General features: G+C 41.6%; 2 protein-coding genes and 3 long non-coding RNA genes across 6 annotated transcripts; 3 read left to right on the plus strand and 2 right to left on the minus strand.

Moving 5' to 3' along the window:
• Positions 1-3,378: 3,378 nt before the first annotated feature.
• On the plus strand, positions 3,379-10,616 carry LOC109516855 (T-cell acute lymphocytic leukemia protein 1-like). Its single transcript, XM_019871647.1, has 4 exons — positions 3,379-3,605; positions 4,681-5,346; positions 6,626-6,714; positions 8,478-10,616. Exons 2-4 carry the CDS (start codon positions 4,781-4,783, stop codon positions 8,984-8,986), a joined length of 1,164 nt encoding a protein of 387 aa, XP_019727206.1. The 5' UTR covers positions 3,379-3,605; positions 4,681-4,780; the 3' UTR covers positions 8,987-10,616.
• Positions 10,617-11,171: 555 nt separating this feature from the next.
• On the minus strand, positions 11,172-16,932 carry LOC109516862 (uncharacterized). 2 transcript variants are annotated; one of them, XR_002168436.1, is made up of 4 exons: positions 16,671-16,932; positions 15,586-15,970; positions 12,497-12,669; positions 11,172-12,121 (listed from the first exon to the last, which is right to left on the minus strand). It is a non-coding gene; the product is annotated as an uncharacterized LOC109516862 (long non-coding RNA). The 2 variants fall into 2 exon arrangements; XR_002168435.1 differs by lacking the exon at positions 16,671-16,932 and having other exon boundaries at positions 15,586-16,322.
• Positions 16,933-17,038: 106 nt separating this feature from the next.
• On the plus strand, positions 17,039-17,978 carry LOC109516861 (uncharacterized). The gene is made up of 2 exons (XR_002168434.1): positions 17,039-17,413; positions 17,931-17,978. It is a non-coding gene; the product is annotated as an uncharacterized LOC109516861 (long non-coding RNA).
• A 93-nt stretch (positions 17,979-18,071) lies between these two features.
• On the plus strand, positions 18,072-24,263 carry ppm1la (protein phosphatase, Mg2+/Mn2+ dependent, 1La). Its single transcript, XM_019871648.1, has 4 exons — positions 18,072-19,007; positions 20,834-21,008; positions 21,692-21,853; positions 22,338-24,263. Exons 1-4 carry the CDS (start codon positions 18,609-18,611, stop codon positions 22,691-22,693), a joined length of 1,092 nt encoding a protein of 363 aa, XP_019727207.1. The 5' UTR covers positions 18,072-18,608; the 3' UTR covers positions 22,694-24,263.
• LOC109516860 (uncharacterized) lies at positions 18,748-24,215 on the minus strand. Its single transcript, XR_002168433.1, has 6 exons — positions 24,122-24,215; positions 21,193-21,357; positions 20,861-21,033; positions 20,433-20,524; positions 18,947-19,058; positions 18,748-18,862 (listed from the first exon to the last, which is right to left on the minus strand). It is a non-coding gene; the product is annotated as an uncharacterized LOC109516860 (long non-coding RNA).
• Positions 24,264-24,865: the final 602 nt, after the last annotated feature.

Raw genomic sequence — 24,865 nt, forward strand, 5'->3', positions numbered from 1 at the left:
GACTGTTATACTGTATGCAGTGAGCCTCTGTTATTTTCTAGAAACTCCGAATGCTAATTCAGTTAGCTTTTTGTCCTCAGGCCAAAACAAAAGTAAAAGTATTATTTTGCTGCCATCTAGTGGTGTCTTGGTGCCAAGGAAATATGCCGAATTGAGTTGAGGAGCTTCAGTTCGGCAAAAGTAGTGCTTTGCTACCATCTCGTGGCAAGTATAAACCTTTGGGGGGTGATGTCGGGCTTGGTCAAATACCAGAGGTTCACTGCAGCAAGGTGTTATTTGTTTTCCACACTTGATCAGAAGATCCAGTGATCATTACCTTGCAGGAATGTTGCACAACACAATATAAATATGTAGGTGATATATTTTTGTAATGTTTCATGATCAGGAATACTTTTGTCCAAAATGAACAGCATGATATACTCATTGGCAATATATTGTGACCAATTTGCAAATATAACCATTATATCCACAATCTGACATACAGAATGTGCAGAAATATGCCAAAATATTATATTTTTGCTACAATAAGGATATCTTACTAAAGGTTTTCTCAATTATTTTTCCAATAAGATCTGACTGTCACCATCCATCCATTTTCTGATCCACTTTATCCTCGCAAGGGTCACGGGGGTGCTGGAGCCTATCCCAGCTGTCTTTGGGCCGTAGGCAGGGGACACCCTGAACCGGTTGCCAGCCAATCGCAGGGCACACACAGATGAACAACCATCCGCTCACACACTCACACATAGGGATAATTTCGAGTGTTCAATCAGCCTGCCATGCATGTTTTTGGAATGTGGGAGGAAACCGGAGTACCTGGAGAAAACCCACGCGGGCACGGGTAGAACAGGCAAACTCCACACGCCACAATACATTTATATATTAATTTTGGAAAGACAAAATGTATAACCAATTTGTATGGCAACTCTAAAACAGTCTTTTGGAAATATAATTTGTTTCTTACTTTCAAAACAACTCCAAATTTTTACTTGTGCACCATAGCACCCAACCATCACTGCAGAGAAGTCATTGTCGATCATATCATCCTCAGTCATGGGTTCATGAAATAAATTGCACCCAATTGCCAATCTTGCCGAGCACACGGGCAGGAACAAATCTCAGCAAAGAAAGCAACCTTTAGAATTGAGAAGAATGAAGCAATATTTGTGTCATTGGGCTTTTTAAATACGATTTGAATGAATAAACAATTGATCACAATGCAAAAATGGCTGCTGGTGACAATTGATCACTCTGGCTGTTTGCTAGCGAATCAGTCAATGCGTGAGATTGAAGTAGACTGCAAGTAGCAGGACAGAAAATGGCATTACAATATCTGATAAATTATGAGAAGGAAAAGGTTTCTGGGTTGCGTTGGACATGGTTCGGTACATTTTCTTTATTTCATGAAAACCTGGGTGCGGGTAGTATGAAAAACGACGTTTCCGTTACAGAGGGCGTTACAAGCATGTCAATCAACATGCATCGACGCATGTAGGGTGTGTGAAAACTGGCCACCCCACAGAAAAATGTCTGGCTGCTTTGCCGTTGTTTATGTGCTAGATTAGATAAATACCAACTTTAAGATTACATTTTGTGAAATGACACTTTCACTGCAGAATTGCCTGCACTGAATCAAATTCGTATCAAGGAAACTATTGGCTGATTACTCCAACTAATGCATCTTTGTTCATCTCTCTGCTAGCTATGCCGAAGTAAATTCAAACCGTTGTGTTTGTCGTCTGTGAATCTTTTGTTTTACTTGTACTGTACAACTGAAACTGAATCGCTCTTCACGCTGTCAATTCTCAATAAAAAAAACCTCGTGATCCTTTAACTGAGCTTTCAAAATAAAATTTATGCCGAACCGGAAGTTAGAAAATAAACGATACGAAAGCACATTTGGAAACTAAAATCGTTGTCCTTTCCAGTTTCAAAGGTTGGGTGAACAACCGACTAACAATCGATGCATGCAGATGTGTGGCTTCTTAAATTACGTAAAAGCGCTCAGCTCAAGTTTGTGAACCCCATGCGGGGCAGGATGCAGGATGACGGTCGTGACTGGATGCAGGACGACTGCGGTCGTGACTGTACGTTGCCTCGTGCGTGCAGCGTGCAGACGTCGTGACTGACCGTTGTGCTGAACAAACGTGCGTCGGATCACGAGAAGACACAATGCATAAAACTAATGATAGCGATCTGAAGACGTCTACGGTTCACTTTGCGCCAGTTGTACCAACGATGCACATTGCGTTGCATTTAATACAATCAAATTAGCAGGCAGGAATCCGTTATTAATGGCATTCGTTATTACCTGCCGCTGTTTGGGAGCTGCTGCGAATGTGCTCCTTGATAGCGTGTCGCCGTTAATGCTGCTCCTTTATTTATTTATCTGATGTGCGCGTGTGACCACAAGCCGATAGCCTCGCAGTTTATCTCCCCCGGCCATGACTCCCCCCATTCCCCCGGGGAACCGCCACCAGTCATGCTCTGCACGCGGCCTTCAACACAGTGACACTTATTTCATTTAGATTTTTTTTTGAGGGGGTCTCATCAGAAACATTTGACATCACAAAATGGTCAGAAATTGCCTGTTTATTATTATTTTTTTAATTATTCCGTTGAGGCCCCTAAAAGGATTATTTCAAATAACTGCACGCCCATACGCACACATGCGCGCGCACGCACAATTTTATTGGGCCCCTTTAGGATCGTGATGCCTCTTTAATTCCCCAATGACAACAGTCTTTAAAAACGAACATTGCGATTTATTTCTCAAATTTTTCCATCAAGTCATCCATTTAATATATTATAACATGTTTCGTTTTTTGGGGTGGGGATGGTTCCGAATATATCAAAATGTAAAAAAATATATTTGTATTTATTATGTACACATGCATACGAATATATATGCGGCATTACATGCCCGTCAACTTCAATTGTATTTTACTTTCTCTTTGGTGTCTCACTGTTTATATTATTAAAGGAATTGTGTCAATTAGCCATTAAAGACCCATCTCTGGATAATTGAAGCCCCATCCATTGTATGATGGATTAAAAGACACATTGATCTTTTTAGGGTGGGGGGGGGATAAAGGACAGTCTTTTATCTGATTCGAGGAGAAATGAGCCTATCAGACAAAAAGAGAATACGGTCAAAAACTTAACCTGAGCTTTTGTTTCTTTTCTATTAAAATTGTTTTAAATAAATAAACGGCACACCCCGATAGCCACCGTTGTTACAGGATACTACCTCACGTCGTTACATGTCCCCCCTCCACACCACACGCCTACATAGCCCCCACCGTGACAAGCAAATAATAATGAATCATTTCATAAATAATGGCTTTGGGGGGGGGGGACTTATCGCGACTGAAGAGGCCGCCGCCGTGCGCTTATCTCCTTCGACCACATTGCGGCCTGGGTTCAGCCGAGCGAGCGCGCTTGGATACGGCGCAGAATACACACAAGTACAGTAGACACACACACACACACCCACGAAACACACACTGGTAGCCCAGAAAAAAAAAAAAAAACGTCAGACATGGATGACCCACTCACAAAATGGCTCCACTTACGCGGTAGCATCAACAGCAGCACTCCCGACGGTAAGTGCTCCCAAACGGGCGTTAGTCGTCGTTGGGTCGCTTATTTTTTTTTTTTAATACTCTCATATTTTAACGGCAATCGGTGCAAATGTGGGATTATGATTCGTTCACACGCTATCGCGATGTCCGCTGCTTCGGACTGTGCTCGGAGGGCTAATAGAACGGATGCAAGGCCTATGAGGGACATTGTGGAGGCATTTGGAACGTTTAAGCCGTCAAATTCACTGTTACATATTATTTTAATGTTAGTTTATTTATCGATCAAGGTTAGTGTTGATTTTATGTCTGGATCGCTTAAAAAAAAACAGCACTACGGCCTTGGTTAAAAAATATTTTTGATGATGTGCCGTTATTTATATATATATGTATATATACACATATATATGAATAAATGTTGGACTTTATGGATGATGCATCTTTTTCTGTGCCAGTATAACACATAATGTTCTATGCTATAGCCATCATAGTAATGAATAACTGGAAGAAAAAAAATGCTCCAAAAGGCTTTGTCGACCTGCACAAGTCAAAAGAGCTTGCTATAAATTGATGAAATAAGTAAAAGGAACCGTGGACTAAATACTAAAATTGGAATTTTAAAAATAAAGAAAAGTGAAAGCAGCATTCATTATTGTTTTGTCACGAAAAATGTGCCTTTTGAGACGAATAAAAAAATAAAGCTCATGTGGCATAATGTGTCTATTGAGATAATTCGAATTATTCTTTTTTTTTTAAATAAGATCTTATTTTCGTTTTTGTTACCAAATTAACGAAAATCGTATTGACGGGTTGAAACTAAACATGAAGGCTCCCGTGTATATACACATTTTGTCAGCAAAAATTGGAACCTTTTTATACATAAAAAATTTTGTTGTCATTTTGTCACACGTGACTTTTCTTCATAAAAGTACACTTGAAAAAAACGTATTCTTCAGACAATTCAGGTGACTGCAGACAAAAAAAAAAATAATCCCGAAAAAACTATGTGTAAAATAAGGCTTGTTTTTAAACACCCAAAAAAGTGTAAAATTCAGTGTATAAAATCAAAAGTGTGTGGGTTTTTTTGTCTTCCACATAGGGTTGCACGTATACACCCCACCAGTGATTTTATAATGGCACGTGAGTTATGGCATAAATGTTAATCCGGACAGAGTGAGAAAAGAGACCCCAAAACAAAAATGATGGAAAAAAGGCAGCCGGACCTTTGTCGTGGGAATCCAGACGCAGAGTCCGGTCGTGGAAAGCCCGAGGACTCCATCATCATCAGATGCGACGAAGAGGAGGAGGGGAAGATGAGGAGGAGGAGGAGGAGGAAGAATGAGGAGGAGGCAGAGGAGAAGGAGGAGGAAGAGAAAGAGGGGGGAGGGTTCTCCGCGGGGGTCGAGGAGATAGATGACGTGCCCGTGCAGAACTCGACGAACGGGACCGTCATCGTCATCAACGGCGTTGCCAAGGAAACCGCCTCTCGCGACGCCCTTGACCTGAAAAGGGAAGTGCCGGTGATCGAGCTCTCCAGGAGGGACGCTATAAAGGCGCTGGAGAGGAGGGCGGAGAGCCATTTGGTGCCCATCACGGAACTCCGCAGACCTCCTCTTCCTCCCGCTCTTCCTCCTCCTCTTCCTCCTGCACTGCCGCACACCCAACGAGACGACGCTCGAATGGTCCAGCTGAGTCCCAACGCGTTCCCTGTCCCGGCCCGGGCCATGCTCTACAACCTGGCGCAGCCTCTCGCCGCCATCAACAGGTACACACCACACATTTCTGTGGAGCATTTGGTGCATGTATTCAGTGAAAACATATCATCATGTGTTACTAACAACAATGTCAATTTGCATCAGTTTTTGCATCCAGGGGAGGGAATTTATATGGGGGTTGCAGATTGATGATGCAACGATGAGGTAGATGATCAGCGTGTGATATGATGCAAAAAGGAAGCAATAATGACGTGGCTATATATATGTAGATATGAGCAATTTCAACATACCATTCTTTTCAGTGTATAATACGTTTCAAAGGTCAAAGTGAGCATATTGGAAGTTTAGGATGCATTTCCCTGCATATGCTCTCATTTTGAGAATGAAGTGCCAAAAGAAAGATTTTGATGTGTAATGACTAAGATTAAGCTGGCATTAGTGTTAACAGAAATAGGTGTTTTTCCTGCTTATTTTTTCCCCACCAGACAATTTTTCCACGTATGTGATGCGATCACTCACCGATGCGCAGAAAAAGAATTTGTCATTTTATAAAAATATTAGCCGTGGTATTATACATTTTACGCCTGGTCTTAATTTGAGGAAGATTAGGTGTGATAAGTGGCATTCTAATGAATATTGATGATGTCATGTGCCCAAATCAGTGTGTTTGCCTCCACGTGGCCTTATTTTAATCATTACTTGCAAAAACAATAACTTTTTAACATAATGGTTATGTAATGATGATTAGAGATTCTTAAAAAAACATTTTAATGATGATAAAGCCAACATCTTAAGGTTAATTGATAACACAATAATGGGAAGACTAACAGGCAGTGTCCACATCTTTTATTTTGATGATTATGTGAAAAAAAAAACATTTGGAAGTAAAAAATATGATGAAACTAACATTTGTAATGTTAACATGCATTTCCCGCATGTGGTCTTATATTTGTTAATCTGAAAATGATACAAATTATTATTATTAATATTATATTGTAACATTTTAAGGGTTTTTGAGAGTTAATGGGGATTTTCCTTATTTTGATGATGATTAACAGATTGATGCATAATGATGATCAAGCTATTAATAAATGTTTTCCTGCATGTTACATTTTAACATATAATGGTGATGTAATGATGCTAAAAGCCAGATGATCAGCGTTCACATGCATTTCCCTGCTCTTATCTTGATTAGGATGAATGTGTTAAATATCATTTTAAAATTGAGTGATGATAAAGCATATGTAATACTGTACGCTTCCACGATGTGAAATGACGCAGATTGTAACGTGCCGCTCTTGTCTTGTTTTGTTTTCTATGACCGTGTAGTCTTGGAGGGGATTCAGAGCAGTACAGCATGTACCCCAGCAACAGGGTAAAACGCCGCCCGGCGCCTTATGAGGTTGAACTCGACGAGGGTAGGCGCATTTTAGATCTTTATAAGTATGGTAAGACGCACTTTTGCTGTGTCCTCCCACCTGACGGTTATAACACCACCTTTCCTCACTCCCTCTTCATCGCCATCTGTCATCCATCCCCTGATATGGACCTACCAGGTCTTGCCCCAACCGCCCCCCCACCACCCCCAAAAAATCACTGCCAAAGCTATAATTAATAGTGTTAAATTAAAGTGAGATCCTTTCAGGTCGATTTTCTGGTGTGAACCATTTTCTCCACCACTCATGGTGACACATGCAAGGTTGGAGGATGGGAGAATTGGGGGTTGGGGGTGAGGCGGGGGGTGTAGGGGGCTGCTTTTGCTGCTTCCACCTCCATGCCAAGCATTTACTGCAGAGTGGGCTGAGGGATTAAGATAGACTGGGTGTGTTCCAAGGACGACAAAAGCCTGGAAGACACCATGGATGGGGGTGTGAGGATGTGACTGCATGCACTCGGGCCTTTTATATCCGCAGTATAGATCAATACCGTGTAAATACTTGAATTGTAGAGCCAAATTAAATCGATGCCTGTCTCCGACAGTCGGCGGGTGAGTTCATTTCCAGTGGTAGCTCGCCACACATATAGGAGCCGTCGTTTGGCCGATATTTTTGCTTTGGCTTGTGAGTAACAAAACACAGAGAGTGGACGATTCTTCCAAAAAAAAAAATTCTCTGTTGAAATTTAGTGTCACACTACACATAGTGTATTTAACACATAATGCTAACAAAACATGACAAAAGACTGCAAATCCACAAATAGCTTCAGTGACTCATTTAACAACGGATATTTGAACACAAATAGTGGGGCAACACATGTAGACAGACAGACAATGTCACAATACTCAGAGACTTATAGTCTTTATCCTTTGCAAAGAGTAACTAATGGTCAAATGTTCCTTAAGATGGACACCAAGAATATTGAATAAATGCTCAAACAGCAACAATCAGAAAAAATAAAAAAACTTAAATACCTTCACAAAAGCCAACAACTGCGCTTTCATCATCTTCCCAAACTCATTTCAAAGGTCTTAGAGCCAGAAGTAATGCGATAAATCAAACAATGAGCTGTAAAAGCAATGTAAGGATTGGATATGAATCGGCACGGATTTACCTTTGTGGCTGACCAGTTCCTCCTGCACCATACCATGAGCAATCTAATTTTACAAAATAAGCCTAATCACATGGATCTTAGCTAACTATTTTCTACCGATGACACTTGAGAAACTTTCAGACAGAAGAAGTTTCCAACAGCATTGATAGATTCACTCTCAAGCATTGTTCAACATTTTAAATTGGTGAAGTAGATGTGAAATAATAGACGGCAAGGGGAAGGACCAATAAGATTGATTTTCGAAAATATTTGAAACTCAGCATATTTGGACATACGGGGTTTCCTCCTGACAATGGCGATTTGTAATGCTTGAGGTTTTATCCTGTTCAATGAGTTTGACTTTCCATTTTTCTTTCCACTTCACTCGAACGGCAGTCTGACTGAAGCTCGCTCGTAACTAAGACGTTGGCTAGCAACCCAAAGACACACACACACACACACACACACACACACACACACACACACACACAAAAAAGAATCGATCAAGCGACGGCTCGTAAGTTGAGGCATTCCGAAATCAAAGGGAATTCAGAAGGGGGATTACTGTATATACTTTACCGTGCTGTTTTAACACCTCTTTTAATTTAAAACTGCTGTGTAGTTTACTCACGTCTCGCGTTTCCCCTCCTAGCCGGCCAGCCAAAGATTGTCCGGCGTATCTTCACCAACAGCCGCGAGCGTTGGCGGCAGCAGAACGTGAACGGCGCCTTTGCAGAGCTCCGTAAACTCATCCCCACTCACCCTCCGGACAAAAAGCTGAGCAAGAACGAGATCCTGCGTCTGGCCATGAAGTACATCAGCTTCCTCTCCAACCTCCTGGAGGACCAGGACGGGGGCCGCAACGTTGGCACCACAACTGAAGAGGATACCGGGATCCTGGTTGGGGCCCACGAGGGGGTGCCCCAGGGCGGGCCGCGTCAGGACACGGTGGTGAGCTTGGCCAGAGACGACCTGCTGGAGACGATGTCGCCCGGCTCGAGCTGCGGCAGCTTGCCCGACGGGGATGCCGAGGGCAGCCCGGAGAGCTTCATGGAGGAGCAGGACTCGCCTCCCGTTCCGAGGACTATCGCGGCTTCGCGCGGCCCTGCGCTCCATCTCAGACGCAACGGACGCCCGCTGGACGGCTCCGGCCGACGATGATTCTGATGCCGAAAGAGTTGAAAACACAAGACGTGAGACTTCAACTTCACGGAATGAAAAGAGTCTGCTTTGATCTGTGGGCTCATTTAAAGACGGGAGGATGAAGCTGTGCATTGTGTGACAACATGGACCTTCCCGTCACCACACTTGACAGCATGTAAAAAAAAAAAAAAAAAAAAGCCTCGGTTGGCCGGATGCTGGAATTTGGTCCACCAACTTGTAAACTCTGCATGTCTTTGAGCGAGTGGCATGCGGATGAAACATTTCTTGGTTTTGAAGGTGCTGAGAGGTTCTGTAGCGACGGAGAAACCTATGGGGCAAATCTGAAATCCCTCGTATTGTTCAAAAAAAGGTATTAGAAAGAAGAAACAATGTGCAATCAAAGCAAAAACGAGATCAAACCAAACGATAATGACACACTGAGCAACGAAAGGCAAGACCACTGACCGTGACTTTAATTGAGGCAAATATCCAAACTGAAATTGGGCACTCATGCCCACCAATTGTACCAAAATGAATACGGACACAATGAGCTTGTTCTCACAAGAATTTCATAAGGTTACTAAAAGTCATTGAAATCATTTTCCCCATTGACAGAGAAGGAAAAAAAAAAAAAAAAAGATCATTTCAAGATGCACATGAAAAGAACCAAATCTTATCGGGCTGAACAATTAAGCACTTTTCAGACTGTACTTGCTCAGTGTGAAAAAGTCACAGGGTGGCAACACAAAACCCCCGGTTGCCAGCGTGCCCATATTTGGAAGTGCAGACGTAGCAGCCTAGCAGGAAGTAAACAACGGAGGCTTTTGCATGAAGTGCAGCTCCATCTTCGTTGCAACATGTTACGTCCGATAATGTGTGGGGACTGCGTCTGTATCATCAGGAGAACTTTTTTTTTTTCATATCATAACAAGCACCAACCAACATCATGACTATTTTCTTGCTTTACGATACTGTGTCGTAACACTTTTCGCAGTCCGGCAAATGCTAGCCTCAAATGCAATTAAAGCATAAGCGAAATAGAAACAGCAACAAAAAATAAATAAAATAAAAAACTTTTTTTGTTTTTTAGTTTCTATGCTGGTGCTAAAAAAAAAAAAGGTTGGGTACCACTGTACTGTACTGGAAAAATATCACAGATGTAAGTACACTTTTCATTTTTTGGCACTGATTCCAAATCTGCCTTCCTTTTTTTCTCTCGAGCACATCCGATTTTCATCACAATATAATCACAATAATACATAATATAGTAACGTATTCAGGAATTATGAATTAAGTGTTTGGTTGAGTTGCAGGTGGATTTTTTTTTTTTTCCTGAAACGTCATAGATATGAATAACAATGGATGGCAACATTTCTATTGCGCAAGCTTTTATCGGTCAAACTTAAAAACAAAAAATAGAAATATCTCAAAGACCAAATGTGCTGGGGAAAAAAAAAAAGTATGCATTTTTGGAACCGATGTCAAAAATATGTTTAGGAACACATAAAGCCATACAGTTGACCACCATTATAGTTAAAATCTTTAGTTGTTCCAGCTCTAATCCTAACTTTTTTTTTTTAAATATAGAAATTCAGGGGGAGCACTTCCACAAAATTCCCATGAAAACATAGCTTAGTATATATAAGAAAAAAAAAGTCCTCGAGTCTTATCGTAGTCAAGCAATGGTGTCTTGTAAATACTTTTATATTCCCACGGAACAATGTTATGTGGTTTAAGATGTACCTATCGTGTGCTGTTTGTTCACAGGTTTAGCTGAAAAGATATGTAAAGCAAGCGGCCGGGACTCGTAAATATGAAATGTTGGTACCATTTAAAATCTCGTTCCAGTTTGGCGGCGAGAAAACGACAATGGACTCAAAACGAATTGATGCAACTTTGCAGGAGAGGTACAAGAACACGATGATTCTCGAGGTGTACAAAATGTCGGCCATGACGTCATTTTGACTTGAATGTCTGGTTTTTTTTTCTTAACTAATGCGTATGTAGTTTTAGAAAGGTACAAAGACAAGCCCCTTCGTTGCCAAGTTGAACCCCGACGACAAACATCGTGACAGCACCAGCAGTTTTCTGACAAGAGACGGTCCACATTATTTGCTCACTGGTGTTGTGCATTCTGCCTTTTTCCGCAGAACTGAGTCACCGATATTGGTACCTTTGGAAACTATGGTATTTGATGAATTGCGGTAAAGGGACGTTGTACGTTTGGTTATGACATATTTGTTGTATGTTAGATGTATCTATGAATATATCCAATGTTAAATCCATTGAATTTTACACAAAAACCGAATAAAAGATGCAGACCAAAAAGTCTCCGACGTGCTCAATCATTGAGAAAGATTCACCCTGAATGACATCGGGATTGGACTACTCTTCGGATGAATTGTCCACAAGTGTGAATGGAACAAACGCCTGGGTTTGTTCCCTTCATTTTGACAGAAAACCTGAAGCAAAATGGCTCATTTTCTTCACTTTTCACAGATTGCAAGCATTTTCCACACTAAACTCCTTTTTAACAGAAAGTGAACTACAGTCGTGTCATCAATATTTGTGTGTCACAATTTTCACCGACTTGTGATTTGATATTGAACCCTTTCAGGGACAGCGGTTACTACCGTGGACAGTTTATCATCTGATCAGGTTAGAGGGTGCGTGAAAGGGTTCATTTGCTGTGAACGTTATATACTGCTCCAAAAAATAAAGGGAACACTTGAGAGTTACATTGCGCTGTTTACGTGTCCCCTTTATTTATTTTTTAGCAGTATATATTACAATCAATCGGAGAGTTCAATTATTTGTTACATGATGAGGTGACAACTGCATTAGGCTCATTCCACCAAAATTACAATTTGCATAATTGCTCAATCCTAAATCTGTTTTAAAAACAAAACAAAAACATTCAAGTACTCAGAATTGTCTGCATTTGTGCTGAAAGTCCTCATTTGAGTAACAGGACTAAAAAAAAAAAAAGTTTAGCATTGAATTAGCAAATGGATTAAATACTGTATAGCCATAGATGCTAATATTATGTTGACACTAAGCAGATTAATCTCATAAAAAAATGCAGAAAAATAAATGAGTGAATTTACTTTTGGTTTTCCCATAGCCTGCTGAGGATCTGCTTGATGTCACTTCCTGTCAATGAAACGATATGTAAAAGTAGAACATTTCTGAAAGATTTAACTGATAACATTTCAGGCAGCAGCGACAAGCAACAAATGCAATTTTTCCATTGGGAAAGGTAGTTTAAATGAATCATTGAAAACACAAATGGCCCTGGATCGGCGGCGCAAGAAAAAGAAAAAAGGGCCACTGCAGCAAAGTGGAGATGCCGTAGAACACCGCTTCAGTCAACGTGAGTGTTTAATGCGTTTGATTGTCTTTCTACAGCGGAAAATATTGGAAAACACCATTGCAAAACCAACAACTATTGTCGATCATCAGACATCGTAAAAGCAAATGTTTGTAGCTACTCTTCGCATTGGATCTCATTCCATTGTGCAGGTGTACCTAATGTTGCGGCCAGTCGGTGTAGATTCCTGAGCGACCCTCGCAGGCTGAAAGTGGCATTCCACTTCTTCAAAGCCGCAACCTCGTCATGCATCTCCCTCCGTGGACGCTGGAATCCTCACTTCCTCCCGGCAAATGACAACTTCCTGTCGAGGTCATCGTGGCTCAGTGACCTGCAGGATATCCTGCCATTGTCAAGGAGCCTTCGACAGCCTCCCCCCCCCCCTACACTTTGACCGCATATACTGCATGCTGTTGTGTCTGCAATGCGCCAATCCAGCTCCCTCTCTCTCTAAAGTGCAGTCCACACGTACCGATAATTAGAACAAATTTGAGCATGCCGCCTGGTGAAGTCTAAAAGTTAAGGCCCTGTTATCGGATGCGAGTGTGGTCGGGACTGTGTCAAGATGGATTTTTTTTTCCCGGATCGGCTCAGAGGACAGCCATGGCTGAACATTGTAAATGTTGAATCTGAGAAACCATAGAAAGTGAGACAAATGAGCAAGAGAAAGTGAGAAAAGGTTAAAGTGCAGGACACACATAAGATAAGAGGGGCCATTTTCTTTTCAGGCCTTCCGATCAAAGTCGACAGAGGTCTGTTTCTCGAATGCCTCTCAAAAAGGATCCTGAGTGATTATCCTCTGGGGTGGGGCGTGGCGGGGAGTGGTTCGTGTGATTTTTTTTTTCTCCCCGATCCAACTCGAAAAACAATCACAAATGTGAAAACTGCTCAATATTCACAAGAGATTGTGAAAATGCAGAGGAACACCATTGACAGTGAGGCAAATGAATGTTAGAGAAAGCGCGAGTCCAGCAAAAGCGGGACAGAGACATGACGATAATCAGGCCGAAGTTTTTATGCCGTCCAAGCAAAGTTAACAATGCCCCGCCCCCCACTACACACCTTTTCGATAAAATAAATCTTGATTTGTACCGCGCTTTCTCAACAGTTGCAGCTGTAACAAAGTCACTCAAGGCCTAATTCTCTCCATCCTCAATTGAGTGGAAATATCACTTCATTTCATGCACCTCATTGGCAGTCACTAATAAGAAGACAAGACTTTGCTTTATGATTTTAGTCAAATCCAGATCAAATCTTGTGCGGATTAACAAATCTCTTTCCATAACTTCACAACTAACGTTGAGCATGGAAATGGTAAAAACAATCATGATTCGACTTCTTTCGTAAGTGCATGCATATCGTCGCCATATTGGCTAGGATTGGCCCTGGGTGGAAGTGTTGTTATGTGAGTGGTGTGCCGTGTCGGTCATCTTGAGCACACCACACACAACTACCATCAGCAGAGGAAGCACACCATGTCTATTTTTTTTCACGTGGGGTCTCTTACATTTCAAAAATCGGTTAAGAAGTGGAAAAACTGATCGGAATAAGTTAGAGACGCCTTAGGACCTTAATGAAAAAAAAAAGGCAATTACTTCCGGAAAACGTGCGAGACACGCATGTGTTTGAAAAGCCGCAGCGTGCTGCCCGCTCCGGCTCCACCGAGGGGGCCCTCTGGGTTAATCCTTCTACCTGCCTCACTGTTCCTGACGCTCCCGAAAACTTGCCAAAAAGAGAGGGAGCGTGCATGAGAGGAGGCCTGCGCATGTGTGTCCGAGTAGGAGTGCACGCTCTGCATAGACGTACGTGCGTGTGCGTGTGTGTGTGTGTGTGTGTGTGTGTGTGTGTGTGTGTGTGTGTGTGTGTGTGTGTGTGTGTGTGCGCGCACGCGGGTGTGCGTGTTTATCAGCTCTGTGCAGATGGGTGGCTGAGTGGCTCTTGCAGCCAAATGATTCAGTATGCTAATTAGTTGTTATCTGCGCTGCTGCAGGAACAATATACTGTCTTTCTCTCAGTGGGAATCCAGCCTGCTGGGAACAGATTACACTGCACACACTGCCAACGTAGTTATTTATATATTCACGCCCAGTAGTCTAAAATACATAAACGCGCACACATATTTACAGACCGGCCTATAAACAAACAAGCAGGATGCATTTTGAACACACACACGCACACGCACACACACACACACACACACACACACACACACGCGCGCGCACACACACACACACACACACCCCGACACGCAAGACCACCAATATGAAATTGGAGGTAATTTGGAAGAAATGTACACTCTTCAAAAAAGTACCTGCATGTGGACTCTTATTTAACATTATTATGTCAGTTGTCTGTACTGGATTCCTTGACAAATTTATATTTTCTCTTCATTTTAGCCAACGACAGATCAGTTTTTGCAAGACTGGTGGCATGAAGAATGCATGAGAAAAAATGACACTCAAAAAAATAATGTTTGTGTTGATTGGTGTTACAGTACTCTTATTATTATTACTTACAATATATTTAGTATTGTGGTTGGAGTTTCCAGTGGGGTGCACCTGCGCTGCGTCACACTGAGAATAGATTGCGGACATGCTAAGTGATCAGTCATGTAGTCACTTGCACGTATCGTATATCATTTTTACACAACATAAATTAACATTGATTTGTCAGATTTTGCTACTGCGTATGTCATAAAATAATCTAAAGGGCTAATCTATTCCAGAAAAATAATTTGGATTCTTTCTTGTGCAATATTTTAATTTCTTGATGTGAATCTGGCAGATTGTAGATACCTGTCACCATTAATATGAAAAATAAAATCCAAAAAAAGATTCCAGTTTGTGTTCCCTGACTCAAAATGTGCCACTTTTTGAATTGAACTAATCAGATAACTTAAACGTTACATGACATTCAAATAAATTGAGATACTATGATTGAATCAGTAAATTTTGACCAGAAGAAATAAACTTTCTGGACTAAACGTACAAATTATGGAAAAAAAAAACATCATTTTGTAACATGTTGGGAACCCATTGTGTTTTATTTCTTTTTATATGACACTTTTGAGCATGTCTAAGTAACCAAGGGCAGATAATACTGGAGATGTACCTGCAATACAATCCTTAACCCAGATCCGAATTTATGACCGTTTTTCTCATCAATAATACGTGTCCAAAGAGTTCTACGTTTACTTTCTTAACAACATTTTCAAAGCTCAACCCTTAATAATATAAATGGAACTTACAAACTCTCTGTGGGAGGAAATTCATCACAGCCGGGCGACTTCCAGCAGAATGTCACTGTAAAATAAAAATATATATATTTTTAGAAATGTGTCTCTTAGATAGATTGCTGTTGTGTGCAGTCGAGTGAGTTAGTGCCTCTCTTAGCAGGGATGTAACATTTGTAAAAGTCAATGCCATTTTTCACTGTATGGCGAGAACACGCCGAGTGGTAATTGATGGCTGTGTCATGTCGTGTCTTTACTGCAGAGGGTTATCCGTGCCGAGGTGCACAAAGAGAGCTCTTCAGTGTCGCGTCAACCGGGCTTTGTTTTAACCCGCATCCGTTTTATCGCAGGTGTTGCGTGTTGCTGTGCGATGGAGGATGCAATTCACCTTTAACCTTTTCTTAAAAGACCAGCGGAAATGTCTACAAAGTTGAGACATGGAGATCAGTAAGAATGCACAACACTTCAGAAAATGTCAGGTGTGTGATTGCTCTTCAAAACAATTGAAAGTTTGCATTTAGAAAATAAGCAGAATGTGTCCTCTCGTGGAATAAGCTACGTGGATAATTTCCATTGAGAGATCAACCCATCCATTTTCTAAATGACTCTTGTAAGAGGCAGAGTACAACCTCAACTGGTCGCCAGTTAATCACAGGGGAAAAAGGTTCACAGGTTCATTCAAACTTGTGGACATGTTCGAGTTTTCGATGACTAGCGGGCAATTGTGACATTTTTGAGACTGGTGAGCACTATTGGCTATACCAAAACCTTTCTGTTCAAAGCATGTTTTGAAAATGTTGTGGTTCTGCAGAGGACTTGAAATACACTAACATATGAAAATGTATGAAAATACAATTGCACAAAAGATTCCACCGTGCACTCTGGACAACAATCTAGCATTTTTTGTTGAAGTGTGTCTTTCATTTCACCTTCTCAGCTCCACTTCCAGCGCCATCTTGAAGTATGTCAATTATTGCTGTTTGTGTCTTTTTACTTTTTGTGAAAGCGAGTTTCACGATGAGTGTTTTCCTTTACAATTGTTCAACCAACTTCACACTACTTTTCACATGTTGACTGAGTACAAAATTATCATGTCCCACCTTGTTCCTGATTGGAGCAATCGCAAGTGTTGTAACGGTCCCCAGTCTGCCCTACCAGAGGAAGGACCCACAATTTTATAAAACTAAAGCAAAGTAAAATTTTAACCTCTGATACAACCAACAGATGTTTGAAAAGCAACACTGTCACCTAGTGGTGAGCTGTGGGTATAGCAGACTGCTTCACAGTTATGAGGCTTGGATTTTTTTTTTTTTATCTTTACAAGAGCAACAACACGCAATCACGAAGTACAGATTGAAAAGACCGGCATGTTACCTTTTGAAGGAAAGGTGCGCCTCATTGCTTTGGAGTAATCCTCCAATGCCCCGCCACTGCCCCAGTACTGCAATTCCAGCACCTGATATCAAATAATGACAGAACAGGGGACAGGAAACATTAAGTAATAACACAAACAAACAAAAAATTATTACGATGATTACATCATCATCAGTCAAACAAATGGAATAGTACAGAAAATCCATATTGTTTAGCATAGGTTTTGCTTGCCAAAAAGACTGAAAAAAATATAATTGTGGAGCAATTTTATTTCAATTTCAGTTATTATAATTATTTCTTGCAGGTTAATCCAAAGGAACCTGACGCAAGAATAAAACACATTTTATACTTCAACTATGTTACTTTTCAAAGAGTCATATTTTAGGAACTCGCAAGGGACGTAGATAAAACCGGTTTTGGTTGGAAGGTGAAATCTTCGTTTTCTGCAGCGGTCACAAACCAGTGTGACGTCCCAATCAATGGCATTTTTTTGCGTAAACGTACGGCGACTTGAACTGAAACGACTGAACAAGTTCGTAACACCTTCCAGCAGAGTCACGAAAGTCAGTACGAACAACCATCCATCCTGATTTGCCTGTTCACATTTGGCAAGAAATTGAATACCGTTTTGATGTATGCCGTGTAAAGGCATATTGAAAATTTGTGAAAACATTAATAAACCATTAATTTATTGGATTTTTTAGGGTTTTTTTGCTACAAAAACTTAAGATCAATTGCTTTGTCTTTTTTTTCACTGGCCGTAATCCTCTTCCGTTATTCCCGTAACATAGATTTATAAAACACCCCGTATTATAAACTTGACTTTAATCATAATATTGTGTCTTCTAATCCCAAATCGTTGATGTTCATTCTTAAAAATATCTAATTTTATTGTTGTCATATTACAACAATAAAACTATACGCGATTTTATTCACACTTTATTATGACTGCAATTTCAGTGTGACGTTTCCATTTTTGCTGTGAGACGCTAATACTCTTTGGTCTATGGCGGAATGTTCGGATGGAGATTTCGCAAAAACAAAATTCAAGGCGAGTGATAAAAATGTACTTTTGCTTTCCCAACACAGACCGTTTTCGACCGAAGTGTTGCGGCTGCGCACTTGACATCACTGAGTAGTACGCATCAGAGTGAGCGCATCAGAGTGAGCGTTCGAATGTCGATACATCCGATTTAGATTTTCAAAACAAAGTGTTTCTTTCCGTATTACGCGTGTCTTCTTTCTGTATTATTTTGCTCTCGTGGAGAGTACTGTGTGTGTGTCCGTGTGTGTCTGTGTGTGTTTTGGGGTTAAACGCCGTACTGATTCGCCGTGAGAAGTAAAACCACAGTCCGCCGCAGCTGAAAGGAGGCCGGCTCTTCCTACCCCCGCCCCCCCGTGTCGCTCTCCTCTGGGTGGGTCTGAGCCACCAACAACATCCGCGTCCACCTCCCGAGATGGACCGCGAGACCTCGGGCTTAGGTCGGAAGTCAGTTCGCTGCTGATTTAAACCCGAAGCGAATGAAGGTGGCCCCGCCGTCTGAGTCATAGCCGCCCGGCGTGCGGTAGTCGCGGCCGCAGAAGCTCCGGCAGGCCTTGGTGGCTGCGGTGGTGCGTTCAATGTCCCCCGTTGATGGAGTGAACCGTGCTTTGGGCGGCGTGTGATGATAGGAGACACGATGACGCTCTTGTCTCTTCTGGGTCGGATCATGCGCTATTTTCTCCTAAGGCCAGAGACGTTGTTCCTGCTGTGCATCAGCCTGGCGTTGTGGAGCTACTTCTTCCACACGGATGAGGTGAAGACCATCGTCAAGTCAAGCCGCGACGCCGTGAAGATGGTGAAGGGCAAAGTGGCCGAGATGATGCACAACGAGCGGCTGGGAGGCCTCAGCGTGCTGGACGCCGAGTTTTCAAAGACCTGGGAGTTCAAGAGCGACAACGTGGCCGTGTACTCCATACAAGGGAGAAGGGACCACATGGAGGATCGCTACGAGGTGCTCACCGACATCGCCAACAAGAGCCACCCGTCCATCTTCGGCATCTTTGACGGCCACGGGGGGGAGGTAAGCGGCGCGGGCCTCCGTGTTGCACCTGAATGCGTCAATTGGTCTCATCTGAACCCCAAAATACACGATCAGCATCACTAGATGCAGAGAGGCTACACAGAAAGTGACTGTGTGTTCTGGTATTAGAGTGTAGTGCACTAATGTGAAAGTCGTCTTTATTTAGCCACAGTAGTAGTATTATATTCAATGAAATAGTAGAGTAATAGAGAAGTTCCCATCATTACCACTGCTTTGTGTTTCTTTGTGTGCACCTCCTTCTGCTAATGCATGACAAAGAAAGCTCACGTGTGTGTGTGTGTGTGTGTGTGTGGGGGGGGGGGGTCTTTCTTCCACTCAATGTGTCCTCAAGGGTCAGTGGATTTCATCTAGTCAGACTGAGCGTCCCATTGTAGCCATCTGTCACCAGGAACCCCCCCCCCACTGCCCGCCTTGGCCACAAGGAGGCAGTATAATGCAGTCATGCAGACAAAGAAGAACACTACTTCTACGACTAGAAGTGGCTCCGTAAAATGCTGTACAGTAATAGTCATTTTTAATCGAGGATAAAGAATACATGCCTGTGAATATTGTTATTTTATCTGTGTGTTCAAATATCCTTTGCTTCTAAAACGGAAATTGTTGATGCTAACCACGTCCATGTCAATGTGGATCGTTTGTTGGCATTAAGCTAAGCACACTTTCATAAGGCAAAGCTATCGGTTTTAAACAACATATAAATTTAGTTTTGACGGTAAACTTCAACTGGGAGTGGCATTGAGCTGCTTGAAGCCTCTTTTTTGAGGAATTGTTCATTTGACACGCATCTTATGTGGTATTTTGATTTGGAATAGAATGTGCAACGTCAGGAAATTATTTAAAAGTGCTATTATTCTGAGAACAACTGCAATTTCTGTTTAGTTAGTTTATTTTGAAATGATTTAATGTGGTTAGACATACTGTACACATTTCCAGACTGTTGGCACAGCAATTTGAAGCTTAAGGATTTAATTTCCTGAAGAATTTTCTCTGGCTGAAAAATTAAATGAACTTTTTTTTTTTAATTCGATCCTCCTGCTGCGGAGCCACCACGGAACTCGACACCCTCTCAATACCAATACCAACAATACCAGTCCGTGTTATATTTTATTTATTGGGTTTCTCTGTGGCCGTAATCTTTTGTCAGCGTTTTGATTATGTTTATTTGTGTTCCGAGACTGACCAGCCGCTGCTCTTAAAGTTAGCAGTTACAGTAACGTAATTTCAGTTGGAGCACGAAGACATGAAGGCAATAATCAAACCTGGATGGAGAATGGATAAATAGAAAGTAATACGGTCCCGGCTGAAACCATCAAAAATGTGTATTACCACTAAATGCAAATAACATTTTAACATAATCAAAATGACAAAAGCTAAATAAAGTGAAAGTAAAGTGAAACCGCTCACCTGATAAAGATGCTTGACAGGCACGTGAAAAGGTCCATTTTCTTCAGAACAGTTTCCATCTTTGCTGTCACGGGTACACTTCTGCGGTGTCTCTACACAAAACACGCACACACAAAAACAAAATGTAAGTGGAGTTAAAATCATTTGGCTGCTCACTAAGCTGAAGTCTCACAGGATTGACTGACATCACAAATGACTGATGGATAAACATTTGGTAACTGTTGAGAAATTGTCACTGATAAATTTGGATGAATTGTACAATTAAATGGTCTGATAAAAGCCTTTACATTACTTTGGGTCTTCTCTCAAACTTTGGAAATGAGAACAACCTGCTTTGTGACGTAGCATCTGTTCACACCTCCTTTTTTGTCTCCTCAACTGCCCCGCCCCCTTTTCACAAGGCTGCGGCTGACTATGTGAAGGCCCACCTGCCCGAAGCCTTGAGGCAGCAGCTGCAGGCGTTGGAGCGAGAAAGGAAGGAAAGTGCTCCGTCTTACGCCGGCGTCCTGGAGCAGCGCATCCTGAACGTGGACCGAGAGATACTGGACAAGTTGTCTGCCAATCACGATGAGGCGGGTCAGTATACAGGAAGTTCTTTGCGCTGAAAGGGAGGTAGCATATTATAAAGAACTTGAAATGATGTGACTGTTTTAAGGCGATGAAAAAGGCTCGAGGACCATTTTGTACATTAGTTAATGCACAAGAATAAGCGTAACATTCATATGATCTTCAATTGGAATTAATAAGTTTCTTAATTTACCTTACATATTTTGTGAGTGTGACCCTCTGATGAAGGTTGCACGTGAATAATAAGCAAGCTTTGTTGTAATTTTCCAAGTGAGATTGTGGATATTCCAGCTTCAGTTACAATGACGACCAGGGGAATGAGCAGGAACTCTTTTTGCGACTCAGTTGGCTTCTTGGCCTGGAAAGCAACAAAATGTTATTTTCATTCTTGGAGGCAGCACTTCATGCACTCCATGTGGAAACTTGATATATCACCAAACACAATTACCCACTGCCATCGTATCAACTTCAACAAGGAGTCAAGTATGTGCCGTTTATCAGAAGCTCTTTAAGCCAGTGCGAAAGAAACATTACGGGGATGCGCCTTATCTAACAACAGTCTTTTAAATCATCTTTGTCAGCATATGTTTCACCTTTGAATTTGATGGATGTACCAAATGCATCTCCAGTGAAGACACTGTACAGAATTTTCTTCAGATGTTTTATGTGCTTCCCAAACATGCCTTGTCCAGGAACCACGTGTCTGGTGGCGCTACTGTCAGACAGAGAACTGACAGTAGCCAACGTCGGCGACTCCCGCGGTGTCCTGTGCGACAAAGACGGCAACGCCGTCGCACTGTCACACGACCACAAACCCTATCAGCTCAAAGAGCGCAAGAGGATCAAGAGGGCGGGTAAGATAAGAAGAAAACTTATAATAATAACAGATGAATGTGGTGTCTCAAGGAGCGGTTCCAAGCTTTCAAGGCCCCTTTTTTTTTAATCAAGAATATATATTCTGACATGAACAGCATTTAATTATTCTAGCTGTCATAAAAATTTGCTTGCATAGTACAATACAGACAGAGACACACAAACTATTTCACAGTTGCTGTAATTTAGTGGGTCGGGTTCCAAAAGTGGATTGTGGACCCATTCGGCTTGGTCGCAAACATCTAAAAATGACATGGATTCATAGTCTTGATTTTTTTTTTTTTTTTAAAGACACACTGCAGTTCTGGTTTTATGTTTAGTTTGACAATAGACTTAAGATGGGACTGACTAACAGCTTGAAGCCTCTTTAAAAAAAATAATGGGAACCATTGAGCTAGTGCTTTGCAGCGCTTGGATGCCACCTCCTGGTCTATTCTGACACAGCAACTTCTAACCCTTCCATAGGAGGATTCATCAGTTTTAACGGTTCCTGGCGAGTGCAGGGAATTCTGGCCATGTCTCGCTCACTCGGCGACTACCCACTAAAGAACCTCAACGTGGTCATCCCCGACCCGGACATCATGACGTTCGACCTGGACAAACTACAGCCGGAGTTCATGATCCTGGCATCTGACGGCCTGTGGGACGCCTTCAGCAACGAGGAGGCGGTGCGCTTTGTCCGCGAGCGCCTGGACGAGCCGCACTTTGGCGCCAAAAGCATCGTCCTGCAGTCCTTCTATCGCGGTTGCCCAGACAACATCACCGTCATGGTGGTCAAGTTCAAAAGCGGGGCGGGAGGGAGCAGCAAGGCGGGGGAATAAGTCAAGTGGACTGTATGTGATTTTACTCATTGTGTACAATATTACAGGAGGACAGAGACGAGCACGAGTATTGGAAAAGTGTACAACTGGTTGAATCAAACATCAAATTGAGACAAGGGAGTCTAAATACCATTAATCAGTGCTGAAGAGAAAGTACCAGCATGTATCATTCAAGTATTATAGCTTACTGTACCCGATTGGTGCAGTCCAAAGGGAGTTTCTCAAGAAGGGGCGATGGTTAGTGCCTAACTGTAATGTGTGGGGAAAACATCAGCCCTTTTGCTGCATTGCAACAATGTTCTGATTTTTCCAGATTTCCTCAAATAGTGGCGTTCGCCCTAATAGACGCCTTGCCCCAGTTAAAGTAGGCGTTAACAAATAACCGCTCTGCATCAAAACCACTTGTTTACCTTTGCGCAACATTCCAGAGCAATTGACATTGATAATTTTAAGGATTGGAAAACTAATAATCGGTTCACTGACAAGAAAAGAATGACTCGCTGGAATAAGAATGTTAGCGAGTAACTCCACTGAATGATTTTAAAGTTGATTACATTTGTGGGTCTCTCAGCTGACTTTTGTAATCATCTGGACTGGATGTAGGTGAATCGCAGGGTGCATAACGACAAACACCCGTTCACAATCACATTCACACCTACGGAATGAGCAATTAAGTCTTCAATTAACTTAAGCAGTTTATTTAGGGTATGTCAAAGGAAACAAGTAAAACATGCAAATTTGTGATACAATATATACTACTCTAAAATCATTGAATGATGAAACGGCATTTGTACAAATGAAGTGATCTCCCTAAAAAGATGCCAAGTATGCTACAGTTGAGAAAAATAAATTAGGACGAGATGTGGAAATAGTTTGATCTTAACATTGCAGATCAGGAGGAACTTGTCAATGCTTCCACATATGACTGGAATCATATTCAACTTCATAATACAGTGGTGCCTTGAGATATGAGTTTGATTTGTTTCGTGACCACGCTCGTAACAAAATGTATCTGAAATCATCTTTCCCCATTGAAATCAAAAGAAATGCTATTAATCCATTCCAGCACCTCCCCCAACCCACGCAATAAAAAAAAAAATTGGGGCGGAATATCGAAAGAATTGAAAAAAAAAACCGTAAAGATTTTTTTAAAATACCATTGCATAATACAGTATACGTTATAAAAGTATGCGGTAATTACATAATTAAATAGAATGTAAAGAATATGGTGCGCATGCCTTGGCCACCTGGAGGCAGTATAATACATATGCATGCATGCAAAAAAATAAAATAAAATCATCCGAACGGCAGTTTGTATCCCGAAAAACTCCTAAATCGGGTATCTCAAGTCACCACTGGACACACTTAAAATGCACTTTTAGTTGCTGACATCAGTCACTTCCGCAAGAGGATTTGACTGGAGAGTACCTGATGCGGTTTATTAGCGGTCCTTCTGTGCACTTCTCTGAAGCTCATGAACAAAAGCAGCCCGTGCCATGAGAATCTGAATGATGAGACATGGTGTTGCAGCTGCACCCGTACAGTCAAAGTCATGTGAGGAGCTCCTGAAGCAATATACAGTATGACCAGTGTAGTCAGAGGTGACACATTTCAAGTAAAAGCAATGGTAAAACATCAGTATATTCATTTCAATGAATTTTGTGTTCTCACTGGAATTTAATGTTGTCCGAGCCGAGCATTATTCCACAAACATAAAAAAAAAAAAATGTAAGCAATTTAACCACGAACATTATTTTGCACAAATTTTAAAGGTTTTTCCTTTAAAACATTTCCATGCAAAATTCCAACTAAATTACCCTTGAAAGGTGGCTTCTTTGTGAACAAAGACAAAGCGCTTATTTTCAATTTGCCTTATATGCCTTATTTATTGAATTTTTGGAGTCGAGCAGATTGCCAAATCTGTGTACTGTATATTCATGTTATTTTTGTTCTTCTGTTTTACAATAAAAAACATACCCATCACTACAATGTGGACTTTATCATTTACATGGTTCAGGGGAACCTCATGACTCGTGGACCACGTGACTGCATCCGGCCGATACGCAAAATAAGTTTTATAAAACAATCAGAAGAACAAAGCATTTAACTCAAGAATGCTTACAATGTATAGTATTTGCTTTACACATATTTGCCTTTCAGAATACTTACTAC

Source organism: Hippocampus comes, unplaced genomic scaffold (assembly GCF_001891065.2).
Source record: "Hippocampus comes isolate QL1 unplaced genomic scaffold, H_comes_QL1_v1.1 scaffold217, whole genome shotgun sequence".
Taxonomy (NCBI): Eukaryota; Metazoa; Chordata; class Actinopteri; order Syngnathiformes; family Syngnathidae; genus Hippocampus; species Hippocampus comes.